General features: G+C 47.3%; 1 protein-coding gene across 1 annotated transcript; it reads right to left on the reverse strand.

Annotated features, from left to right (window-relative positions):
- Positions 1–7,171: 7,171 nt before the first annotated feature.
- LOC120680032 (two-component response regulator ORR12-like) lies at positions 7,172–8,433 on the reverse strand. Its single transcript, XM_039961679.1, has 5 exons — positions 8,346–8,433; positions 7,955–8,001; positions 7,772–7,849; positions 7,598–7,668; positions 7,172–7,521 (listed from the first exon to the last, which is right to left on the reverse strand). Exons 1-5 carry the CDS (start codon positions 8,431–8,433, stop codon positions 7,440–7,442), a joined length of 366 nt encoding a protein of 121 aa, XP_039817613.1. The 3' UTR covers positions 7,172–7,439.
- Between the last annotated feature and the right edge of the window lie 4,136 nt (positions 8,434–12,569).

Genomic DNA, 12,569 nt, shown 5'->3' on the forward strand with positions numbered 1-12,569 from the left:
AGGCCAGTCCGGCCAAAAAAAAAAGAAAAAGAAAGAGGGGCAACTGTGTTACTGGGCTAAAAGGTGGATTGGGTCGGCTCTGCATCCTTGGGCCACGGCCCGTCTTCTCCCTTCTTTTTTTCATCTTTTCCATTTTCTCCCTCTTCTGCTGACTTCTCGAGCACGCGTGTCAGCACCTCCTTCTCTATGACAGCTTGGCCCCACGCGCCAGTCTTGGCAGGATCCGGTACGGCTCAGGGCGATCCGATGCGGCTTGGTGCATGTGCATGCGTGCAGAGCGCATCCCAGGCGTTCGAAGGAACGCCGATGTTCGAACTTGCGGGTGGTCCGCACATTCGGGCGTCCGAACAGGAGCTCCACTTTGAAGACAAACGTTCGAATCTCCGAACCGGCGGATGGTCCGCTACTTTAGATCGGTCAGGCTGTTGCTGCCAATTTTGATCATCAACACGTCCCCAAGGGAGATGTAGTGCGCGTGCAGGTAGAGGCAAAATTCTCAGCATTTTGTCGGTGCTTGTGAGCATGCACGCCGCACTACCGGAAAATCGAAAGTCGCCGTGTGTCCGATAGTTCGCCGTGTGTTTTCTTTTGGGCACACGGCGAAGCCATTCTTCGCCGTGTGCTTTTTTTGGCACATGGCGAAGTAATGGTTCGCCGTGTGCTTTTTAGTGCCACACGGCGAAGTCAAGCTTCGCCGTGTGCTTTCTTCTTGGCACACGGCCAAGTAATAGTTCGCCGTGTGTTTTTTTGAGGCACACGGCAATGCAATAATTTTTTTCTCCGTGTATGACGGCCGTTAGGAGGGGGCAGCGGCGTTAGGCTTTGCCGTGTGCCATGAAGAGGCACACGGCAAAGCAAGGCCTACGCTGTGTGTCTTTTAGCTTCGCCGTGTGCCTTTTGAAGGCACACGGCAAAGCAGACAACAAAAAATTATCCCTTGCCTTTCAAATTTTTTTCCCAATCCACAAGCAACATGTTGTAGTCCGTGTTAAAATTTATAACATGTTTGTATTTGTTTGCTGTATAAAACTAATTAATTATATTTCAAGCAATTTTTTGAATCCAGTCAAATGTGAACTGCAAGTGGTTCAAATAGTAAATCAAAATGAGTGAAAAAAATAATATTCATGTTATTTAGCCCAATTTAAGGCCATACCCATGAAATCCAAAGAAATTTCGAACAACTTGACCAGAAAACGCGACCACGACCGTGTGTCTGAATGATTTTAAAATTCTAAAAAATGCAATTGAAGTCTAAAAATTGTGAGATTTGTCAACAACTCATTATATCATATGTGGAGGCTATAATAAAAAATTGAGTGAGTTTTGAATGAGTGAGTTTTGAAATTTTATCACGTACGATGCTTACAAACGGAAATATCTCCGAAGAAGAATCATAGAGTTTAGAAAGATGCGATTAGTTTTGGGAGTGGAAGTGACGATAAAATTTGGTTTTGAATACAAACTTTTTTATATGATCTCTTATGAAAAGAAACTTTATACCCATGTCATACAACCCGCTGAAATATAAAACTTTATAGTTTTCAACTTTTATATTTAATATTGTTTAATATTTCAAAATATCACTATAAGTTATCTAATTTGAAATTATAAATTTTAAAACTTTTAAATGATCTCTGATGTAAACATGTTCTATACCAAATTTGTAGATCTCGACGAGATTTAAGACTTTGTAGTTGTACACTTTTTTATTTGACATTGTTTGATACTTCAAAATATGATTATAAATTCTTTGAATTTAAATTTTAAATTTTTACAATTTTCAAATGACTTCGGATGTAAATAAGTTCTATATCAAACTTGTACATCTCGATGAGTTCTAAAACTTTGTAGTTTACAACTTTTTCATTTGAGCTCATTTGGCCAACCAAACTTTTGTTATAAACACAGAGAAAACACAATCGCCACGTCAGCGATCCATGTGCATGAAATCCTTGTTTCTGATTGGCTGAAGTGACTTTGGCTGGATCCCTCCTTTCTTTCCTCCCATCGGATGGATATGGGCCCGACCCCCTCTCTCTCTTGCCGGAGACAGCTTGGGTGCTAGGAGACCTCGTGAGCCTCGGGCGGACGGCGACTGGCGATTGCAGGGGCGGCGGCACGGCCACGGAGGCTCGGCTGGGCGAGGCACCTACGGCGGCGACGGCAGCCCGGGAAGCAGCCTCGGGCGGGCACAACCATGGCAGCAGTGAGGCCTCGGGCGGCAGCGGCCAGCAGGGCCACGGGCGGCTCCTCTCCTCCCCGGTGAGGAGGGGCGGCGGGGTGAGGAGCGGCGGCCGCGACCTCCTCCTCATCCTCACATCCGACGATGGAGGCGAGCTGCGGCCGGCCTCCTCCTCATCCTCACATCCGGCGACGGAGGCGAGCTGCGGCCGGCCTCCTCCTCCCAGCGATGGCGCATGGCGGGTCTACCCTCTTCTTCCACCACGGCGCACGGCGGGGCTGTCCTCCTCCAGCGACGGCACACGGCCACCTACCTCTCCCTCCCGGTGCAGACAGAGTTGCTGAGGTGAAGGAGAGGGAGGATTGCACCCGGCCGGCCTCCTCCCTCCTCGCCGCGGTGCCCCTCCAGATCCGGCGCGGGGGCCTCCTCCTCCTCTGGTGGCGGTGGCTCACCCGCCTCTCCTCTCTCCGGCGGCGGTACCAGGGGTGCGGGCGGCGGTGGGGCAGCTGGTGGATTTTTTTTATTTTTTTTGAAACTGTTTGCCGTGCGTCGGATTTGGCTCACGGCGAAGCCGTCCACCCCGCTATTACTCCGCTATTTTCCGTCGCCGCGCCGTCTCTACTTTTTTCGCCGTGTGTCGTCAAAAACACACAGTGAAGTCTGTGCCGTGTGCCCGATAAAGGACACACGGCAAAGAGCGTGTTTGCCGTCGGGAGGGTTGCCGTCGGGTCTTCGCCGTGGGCACCCGACGGCGAACCCTTTTGCCGTGTGCTTTGGGCCTTTTGCCGTGTGTCTTTGGCACACGGCAAAGGCCCAGGATCCGATAGTCCCGGTACGCGGCTCGGGTGCGTGGACACCGCCCGTGGCGAGGCCAGGCGCGGCGGCATTGACTAAGGGCACGAGCAAAGGCTCGGCCTTGGGTCATGAGCGGGTCAGGGCCAAGGCAGAGCGACTTGATGTGGCGAGGCCGAGGCATGGCAAGGCTGAACAAAGGCCGGTTCACGACATAACGCGTGTGCGTGGGACGATATTGCGAAGCTAGGCGACGTGGTCACCGTGCTAGGGTGACGTCCGAACACAATGGCGACACAGCATGGCCGGGCTTGCAGGTTGAGATGGCAAGGTCGAGGCAACGGAGAGGCTGGCTCAGCGGTTCCTGGTTGAGGCAGGGCTCGACAAGGCGACTCAGGTTCAATGACGGAGAAGCGGCGGCGAACAACGATGGCAGTAGTTCGGCTAGGTGCCAAGGCGAGGCTAAGGCAGAGCAAACAGGCAGGATCAAGCCATGGCCTCTCGGCCGGCTTGGGTCGAAGAACGCGCACACACATGGGCAACGGCAAGGCAAGTGTGCGTGGCGGCAGGCACACGGGCTAGGAACGGCTTGGCGTGGGTGTGTGCGTGCAGATGCCAGTGCGCCCAAGGCACTCGGGAAAATGCCTGGAAGAGTTTAGCTTTGAGTAGCAGGGACGGCAGCATAGTCAATTGTGGGCACCAGCACATCGCGGGTGTTCCGGCAGCGAATGCGCTCCCTGGCTCCCCTACAACGATGTTGCGTTCTTCTCCTCCCTGCGCTGGACTCTGAGCACAGTGGTGGCGTGCAGCAGCTCCGACGGTGGCGTGTTTCCCCCTCCTCCTAGCACTGTGACGGAGCTCTGCTCCTCCTTCTCCTCTCCTCTCCTCTCCCTCCTCTTGTTTGTAGTGGCGATGAAGGGAAAATTCCCCAGGGGTGGTAAGGGTTTAGATGGAGTGGCGGCTGCGGGGTTAAATAGGGAAGGCGCTAGGGTTTGGCCCGGGCTGGGGCTCGTCGACAATTGATAATTCTCAGCATCCATGTCGGGACACATGGCAGTATCGCGGCGCTCGGCACTATGGCTTTGGGAGCAGCGAGCACGCGCAGGGGGAAATGGGGCGCGAGTCGCGGCTGATGGTGATAGCGTAGGCGCGACGCTGGCTTGTCGCGGAGCGGGCAGGGCGACAGGAGCGGGACGGAGCAGGTGAAGCAGAGGGTTGATGGCGTGAGGGAAACGGGAGGAAGGAGAAAGGCAATAGGGGCGCTGGTAGGTGGGGCAGGGAGGTCAGTGAGCCGGGGCGGAAAGGGTCTGGAGCAGGCTCCCAGCGGGCCGTGTGCGGTGGACTGAAGCAACCAGGAAAGCGGAGCCAAAGGCTGGCGAGGCTGGGTTGTAGGTTTAATTTAAGGATTGGGCTGGACCGAGGTTTGGGCTAGGTTCATGATAGGGTATGGTCCAGTTTTGTCCTCGCCGGGTTAGGGTTTGGGCAGTTAGCTAGGTTAGCATTTGAATTTAAATTGAGGGACAAATCTCAATTTAAATTCCACTCAAGTTCACACAAAGGAACTTAAATCCAAATAAAATCCAAATAATCTCACTCTAGAAAATTAATAATACTTAATTTAATATATAGTTTTTAATGACTAGGAACATTAGGAGGCAGAAATGTACTTAAGTTTGATTAATTATAGCATCACTAGGATTTTTTTTGAAATGCGGCTTTATAACATTCTGAAAAAATTAGGGATGCTACATCGGTGCTCCCGTTGCCACTAGCTAGCGAGGCCGACGTGTCGGGCACATGGTCGGATCTGGTGCGGTTGTGGAGATCCTGTGCAGACCCTGGCGGTGTGCCCCTGGCGGTGTGGGCGCACATGTGTTGTGCTGGACGGGATGTGTGTGTGTGTGTGTCTAGGCGTGCGCGCGTGTGTGCGTGTGTGTGTGGTTGTTGCAGGTGCTCGACCCAAGGTCAAAAAGGGTCCGACCGCGATGCACACGTGATGTGCACTGCAGCGAGCATGGGCTGTGGGGTTTTGGCGCTGTTTAGGGCGGCGACGAGGTCGACGATGGCGAGGAAGGGCGAACGGGTCAAGGCTTTGGGTCAGAGGTGCACCTTGGCAGCCGGGCGCTTGGCGCAGCATTCCGTGGCAAGGAAACTCGTGTCGACACAAGGTGACATGGCGGGGCTACGGCAATGAGATCAGCTCGATCTGGTGAGGTAGGGCACAACACGGAAAGGGTGGTGGTGGCGTGGAATGGCGGGTCCAGGTTTGCGTGTGCAAGGATGCCCTTGTGGCCTTGCAAAGCAGGCGCGTGCGCACCTGGAGTTCCACGGCTGCGCTGGCGGCAAGGTATAGGGGCGAAGACATATCTTCGTAGGCACGCTCGCGGGCCTGGCTACCTAGGTCATGACGCGACAATGAGGTCAAGGCTAGGCTTTTGGCTTAGGCGGCACGTGCGCGCGGGGCCTGGCATCCAAAGTCTGCGATGACGTGACGGGTTTGGCTCCGGCGAAGGCGAGATAGTGTCCTGGGGGTCGTGGTGTACGTGCGGAAGGTCAAGGCTTGGCCTTGTGGCTAGCATAGTGCTGGGTGAGGCTTAAGATGGCAGGCTCGGCACAAGCGAGGCCAAAGGCTCGGCCTTTAGCTCGCTGTGGTCTGGTAGGAGCACGCGCGCGAGGTTCATGGTGCACCACGACAACGGTGAGGCGTGGAGTGGTGTCGAAGGGAGGAAGAGAAAGCTAACCACTGGGACCAAGCGGTCAGCAGTAGCTGGCGAGGGAGCGGTGCGAGCGCGGGACCGGGTGGTAGTTGGGCCGGCGTGCAGTGCGAGCGGGTCAGGCGCTTGGCGGGCTGAAGCAAAGCTGGGCAGACCGAGCGAAGGCATTTGCGGGCTGCCAGCAGGCCGAGAAGGCTCTGCACAGGACAAGCCTGCGAGGTGCGTCAGCTTGGGTTCGGGAAAAAAGAAAAGGACGGCCATGGAAGAAGGCCGAGGGGCCGTGGGCTAGCGTGGGAAATCAGGCCCAAATGGCCGTGTGGGTTAGGGCTGTGTGTGTGGGCTGGTGCAAGGTAGTGTTTGGTTCGAGTTAGCGCTAGGTCTAGGGTTAGCGGGTCTGAACCAGGTCACGGGTTAGGGTTAGAGCCGGGTAGGCTTAGGATTTAGGTGGGGCCTGCGTAGGATAGTTAGCATTTGAATTTAAATTGAAGGGTACACTTCAATTTAAATTCCACTCAATTTCACACAAACAAAATAAATCAAATTCAACTTCTAATTCAAATAAATAAGGTAGAGCCAATTAAATCCAAATAACTCCAAATATTTTCATAATATTACATCTTGACTTTGTCAAATGAAAAACAAGCACTACTACAGAATAGGTCATTGCAAAAGGGGTTTCACTAGCGATACGTTCTCACCGTTGTTTCGAAAATAGGTGGACGTGCTCATGGGAACTAGTGGTGAAAACAACTGTCACCGCCATCTTGTACGTACTATGGACTGGTGGTAGTAGGTGGGCTTTATTGCCAGGTATGTTCACGATCCGCCCATAAAAATAAACCAGACCATGAAAACCCATCAATTGCAAATATATTTATAAGTTTTCAATATGAAGTCAGATGAATATAAACTTTGTATATGTTAATAAAAATTGGACTAAGTGGATCTTTCTATGGAATTGAGAGGGGACTGACAAAAGAGATAAATTTGTATATGGTAATAAAAATTGGACTGTGGAGTAAAATTCAATGATCCTTGTGTCTTGGGAGGAAGAGATACAGTACGAGTCGTTGAGCAACGAGGGGAGCTACACGCTAGGAGCACAGTGAGTGCTCGCACAATCATCCTGGTGATTCTAAATGGTTTTGCTGCAAAGCGTTTTTCCCTTAGCATCTTTTATTGGATGGGGGTGAGTGGGAGGAGTAGGGGAGGAAGATGCTGGTAGCAAAGGCTTGGGGATTTTGGCACGGGAGAGAAGAACGAGTTACATACAAGGTATAAAATATGAGAGTATCCTCCATTGCAAGTATTAACAAAGTAGTAAATTACTAAGAGACCAACATATGCACCATGTTAACATGGCATGTAATAACCTCTTGACCACTAAAACGGCTTTGCATCTTAGCATAAATCTCTTCTTAGTTTTCAAACTAGTTTGTAGAGTAGTTTGCAAGGTAAAGGCAGGATCATGAAGACATAAAAAAAACTTAAACTCACTTTATTAATAGCCTTATATAGAAGTTCAAACGGATCGAACACAAACAGTGACATAAAAGTGGACCATACATATGGTCACGATAGTCCCATAATAGTCTTACATAAATTCAAACGGGTTGAAAGCAAATGATGATATAAAGGGTGACCATATATGGTCAAATCTAAATAGCGATGGCTGCTAGATAATGAGAAATATAACCCTATAGAAGAGTTATATTATGCCATCTTTATTCATCGCCCTTGTTGGCTCATCAAATGTAGCTCAGAAGGCGAGGCACATCGACAACTTTGATGGGCTTGATGATGTAGTCCTTTGCACCTCCATCAAGGCACCTTCATACAAAATGAATAGTCAGGTAAAAATTATTTGAAAAAATTACATGAGTTGACAATTTATCTATTTACTCACATTTTAATCCTTTCAGGGATGTCCTCAGTGCATGTAATCACCACAGGGAGATGGTTAAGCTTGGGTGATTTCTGTTTGGGAAACAAGTTTTTAATTAATTATTAGTTCACGGGAGCAAAAGACTTAATATAGCATTTGACGAAATTAGAACTATTTTCCATAAAAGGAAACTACCTGAACCTCAACCAGAAGATCATAACCAGTCATATCAGGCATACAGTAATCAGTGAGAATCAATTGCACATCATGTTCCTATATTCAAGTGCATATAGATAAATATTTAGTAAATAATTAAATTAACTAAAATAAGTAAGGATACCATTGTGAATAGCAATTTTATAAACCATATACATATACCATATCCAAGAACGTCAATGCTTCCATAGGACCTTCCACTGCAGTCACTGCAAAGTTCACAAGAATAATAACAAGAAACATATTAAACACGGAACGGCTTAGGCAAAGATAAAAGTATTAAAGATATGAAAATAGATCGACTTTATATATTTTAAAAATGTCCAAAATTAAAATCCATTGTAACTCAAGGTGTATCTGATTGAAACAATTGCAAACCACAGCACTACATAAGAACATAAGCGCATCTATGCGGCATGGGAAGTCACTAGTACATACCATAATTCTCCATTTTGGAATAGGTATGAAACTTAGAACTAAATATACTTACAAAACAATACATCTAAAAGATTGATTGTAGAATGCAAATGGGAATTCATATTAGTCATTTCACCTCGAATGTTAAAGCTCTTTAAAAGCCTCGATGCAACAAGACGGTCAACACAAGAGTCCTCAACCAAGAGAACATGAGGAGTGGCCATCGTACTCTTTGCTTTCAGGTCGACCTTGCAACCTTTGCTGTAAGATGGTTTGTATTGTGTTGTTGTTGTGGAGGTGAAGCCACGATGGACCTATTTATATAGCAAGGTTTGGTTGTACTAGCTACAACTTTCCGCTATATTTGATATATAAGCAATATCTTTAGGCTAAGAATTAATAACTTTCGGCTATACTAACAATATAGCTAAACCTAGAATAGTGTGCCGATAGTAACAATATCCTAAAGATATAGAAACAGCAAATAGTCCTAGAACGATAGGTGTTCTCTGTTGCAAGACGACAAGTGAGCGTATCTGGAAAATATAGATTATATCCGCAATGAACATATCCCTAAGATATAGAATATATCCGCAATGAACGTATCCGTAATATATAGTTTATATCCGCAATGAACGTATCTGTAAGATATAGTGTATATCCGCGATAAAAGTACCCGTAAGATATGGGAATATATCTACAATGAACTTCCTCTACTTTTGACTACAATGCCTCAAGTAAGAAGCAATACATGAACGTTGTGTGGTGTATAGATGGGCTGCAGAAGCAATTGATGGGCTTGGGCCTAGAATTCAAAGTTGAGTTGTATATTCTTGGTCTGGGTAGATCCTACAAGAATCCAGGCCTTAAGGTATGTGGTAAATTTTGGTGATTAATTAATTAGAACCATACTGTATGTTTTGAATGACAACCAATGTCTTAGATCACAATATGCCGAGGGTCTATACAATAGGTATATATAATACTAGATTGGAAGACAAATATCGAACACCACATAATACACATGATATTGTGGGAGCTTCCAAGGAGAAAATTTGTATAAGGCCTGTAGCCCGTTATTCTGGATATGGAGAAGAGGAATTCTTAGTGAGCACTCAAGTCTTGGTAGCAAAAAGGGGAGAAAAACCCCTTTGTAAGCTACAACATGGATTAAGGAAGAATGCCAACTCCTTTCTACATGCTAAACAATCAAGTGCTTTTGCATCCTTTCTTTTAACTTTGAGAATTTACTTTCTTGCAAGTTTGATTCTTGCTCTTGTCTGTGTGCTTAGTAGCTAGTTCATCAATTGCGCTCTAGCATTCCATCATCATGATTGTTTGACTAGCATAGCAGAAAAAGGTTGTTTCCATAAAAAAACATAGACTAAGGTTGCTTCTTGTTCTAGTTTAAATTCGAATTAGTCCTACTTCATACTCTCTTTGGGTCATTAGATCCTTTCAACTTGTTTCATAATGTTTCAACTTGAGTTTGTCAAATGAAACACACTACTACACTATTCTTTTCAGAGGCTGTCAAAAACCATTAACAGAGGCGGGTTTTTATAATACAACCGCCTCTGAAAATAGGAGTATTAACAGAGGGTTGGGCTTGGCCTTTTAACAGAGGCGGTTTCTGAAAATAGGAGTATTAACTGAGATGATTGTTTATTGTGCCCGCATTAGAGCTGTTTTTTAAGTGTCTCGCTTAATCCAGAATTGTAGTAGTGGCAAGCACTACTACAGAATAGGTCATTTTAAAGGGGTTTCACCACCCGTGATAGGTGAAAATAACTACCACCACTGTCTTATACTACAGACTGGTGGTGATAGGTGCATTTTGACATTGTTTTTAAATGATTTTCACCATAGATTTGTGGCTCAAACCGGTGATGATAATTTATTTACATCGCTAATTCAAAACTGAGCTGTGATAATCAAAATTATCATCACTGCCGACTCGAATGCAACGTCCCCCAAAATTAGCGAAAAGGCCTCTAGTGGCTAGAGCATTTGAGTAGCATCTAGTAGATCTAGTACATCTAGGTTTGACTCCTTGTGAAAGTGAATTAAATGTGTTTGAAATTACAAAAAGAATAGGTTGGGGCTCCCCCTTTTGACTTCGGTCAAGAGGGGGTTTCAGACTGAAGTTGATGAAAATACGTGCACTATTGAAGGAATGTCTTGAACAACCAAATTTAAACATTAGAAGATGATAGAACGTGCATAAATTAGATACTTAATAGCTATCATGCTTCGAATAACATGTCATGTTTGGAGGGAGATCCAATGAAAATACACAATATATATATATGGCAATTTTACTGCTATTTTCAGAAGTCCAATGTGTTACCAATGATAATGGGTGTTGTGTTCTATTTGGAAGTAAAATTCGTAGACAAAATGGATTTACGTGTTTTATCTCTTAATTAATAAATGTGTTTGCTCTTGAAAATTTGGCCATTGGCCATGGTGACTAACATAGATCTATAGGCAACACTCCCCCAACGAAAGAGAGTTAGAGGTACTTAAACAAGGACCTGTCCGTGCATTTTTTGCTAGCTAGCTTGATTCCATTTGTGTGTGTGTGTGTGTGTGTGTGTGTGTGTGTGTGTGTGTGTGTGTGTGTGTGTGTGTGTGTGTGTGTGTTCAACATTTTCCCCTCGTTGTTTCGTGAGCTGTCAAAGCCTCGAAACGCCGGAGGGATCTAGCTGCACAACTGAACCTTTCTGTAGTCTTTGTTGTGGTCCTTGACTTAGTACAGGCACATGAAAAGAAAGCTCTGCCGCTGGAGGAGATCATTCTTGTCGGTCTCGCTTTTCCATCCAGCGATCAGCTTCTCAGCTGGCTGGTCCTTCACGCTACGGTTGGCCCGTCGATCCGGAGGGCCCTGCCGCATTGTGATGCGAAAAAGACACGGTCGCTACGTACAAACCGACCTGCGTAGCAAGAGGCTACAATCCAAAAGCAAGCACATGCATAGCAAACGTGCAGCCTCAGTACAGGCAGACCATCACAAACATGTAACCCTAATGCAAGTGACCTAGATTACGAGTAGCCATTGGCTCAGTTCGTGTAGAGTGGCCCCGTTGCTCTTGCATCTCTACACCTAGACAGCAGAAAAGGATCGAGTTCTTCCCATCCCTGATGACGTGCTAGCTCTCTATGAGCTATATATACTCCTTGCAATCGAAGGCTACTTGTTGTCTAGCCTCGTGGTTACCAGAAGCACATGCTGACATGCTTGGATGATGCTTGTACGTGATGCTCTACAAGAGATGCATGCAGGGCTACCCAAGATAGCATGCTGCATGCATGAACTTGTAGCGGTGAAAACACCAGCAGCTGTGTGTGGTGATCATGAGGAAAGAAACATGAACGTCCATGTTAATTATGCTAGTATCTACCGCTAACATAAGATCTACGTACGGTAATCAGTCACACGGTGAAAATAACAAAGCAGAGAGAAGGAAATGAGAAACAACTAGATCGAGACAGTGACGTACGTTCGGGCATGCGTGTGTCATCAGTATATACTGCCGCCTGCACCTGAACTTGAAATCTCCATCTTTACGGCCTTACGGGGAAGGCCAAAGGAGATCACCCTAGGCCAACGAGAGGATCTCACGGGACCAAGCGAAGGGTGAGGTCAGACCAAGGTTTTAAATCTCCTGCTATAGCTTCCGCTATGACCCGCTATAGCTATTTGAGGCATGGTTCCGCTATTTGAACTCGTGTGTATTTTAGCCGCTATAGCCCGCTATAACCTCATTTAGCCCGCTATTAGCTATTTTTTTAGTCCAACCGCTAAACCCCTTAGCCCGCTATTTAAAACCATGGGTCAGACTGAGATGTCCATCTGCATGAAACGTTGTGAGCACACTGCACACTGTGCCACCTTCTAAAGGCGATCAGGAGGGCCGCCGCAGGCATCGAATGATACGGACACGTGGCCTCGTGGGCACTTGGGGTCAGCACGCAGCTGGTCCTGCTTGCGAGGCCGCCCGGCTGCAAAAGATGGCTCCATTTGCCCACTCCTTTCCAGCTCGATCGCCTCAAGGCTCGACCCAACCCCCAACTGGTTAACTGAAGAAGAAAACTACTGCAGCAAGCCAATAAGCAAGGCCAGGGCAGAGTGTGATCATCAGGAATTCGACCATCAGATGCCAGTAACCTGAGAATTTTTCTATTTTCCTGCAGAATGCAGATAGCTAGCCTGCCTGATCGGTTTGGGCAGTTCGGTCTTCCATCTCCTGGACGCGTCAACGCGTCCATGTCTGTCTCGAGTCTCCGGTGATCGAAGCGGCCGGCCGGCCTTGCGCAAGCCAGAAAGCCTCAATCTTTATGGGGAAGCACGCCGCGG

Source organism: Panicum virgatum, chromosome 6N, assembly GCF_016808335.1.
Source record: "Panicum virgatum strain AP13 chromosome 6N, P.virgatum_v5, whole genome shotgun sequence".
Taxonomy (NCBI): domain Eukaryota; kingdom Viridiplantae; phylum Streptophyta; class Magnoliopsida; order Poales; family Poaceae; genus Panicum; species Panicum virgatum.

Excerpts from the sequence above, each read along its gene's own strand:
- LOC120680032 (XM_039961679.1), bottom strand. The coding sequence starts at position 8,433 with ATGGCCACTCCTCATGTTCTCTTGGTTGAGGACTCTTGTGTTGACCGT. Across the intron at positions 8,002-8,345 it reads AAAGAGCTTTAACATTCGAG|TGACTGCAGTGGAAGGTCCT; the intron begins GTGAAATGACTA and ends TGAACTTTGCAG. Across the intron at positions 7,522-7,597 it reads ATCCCTGAAAGGATTAAAAT|GTGCCTTGATGGAGGTGCAA; the intron begins GTGAGTAAATAG and ends TTTTGTATGAAG.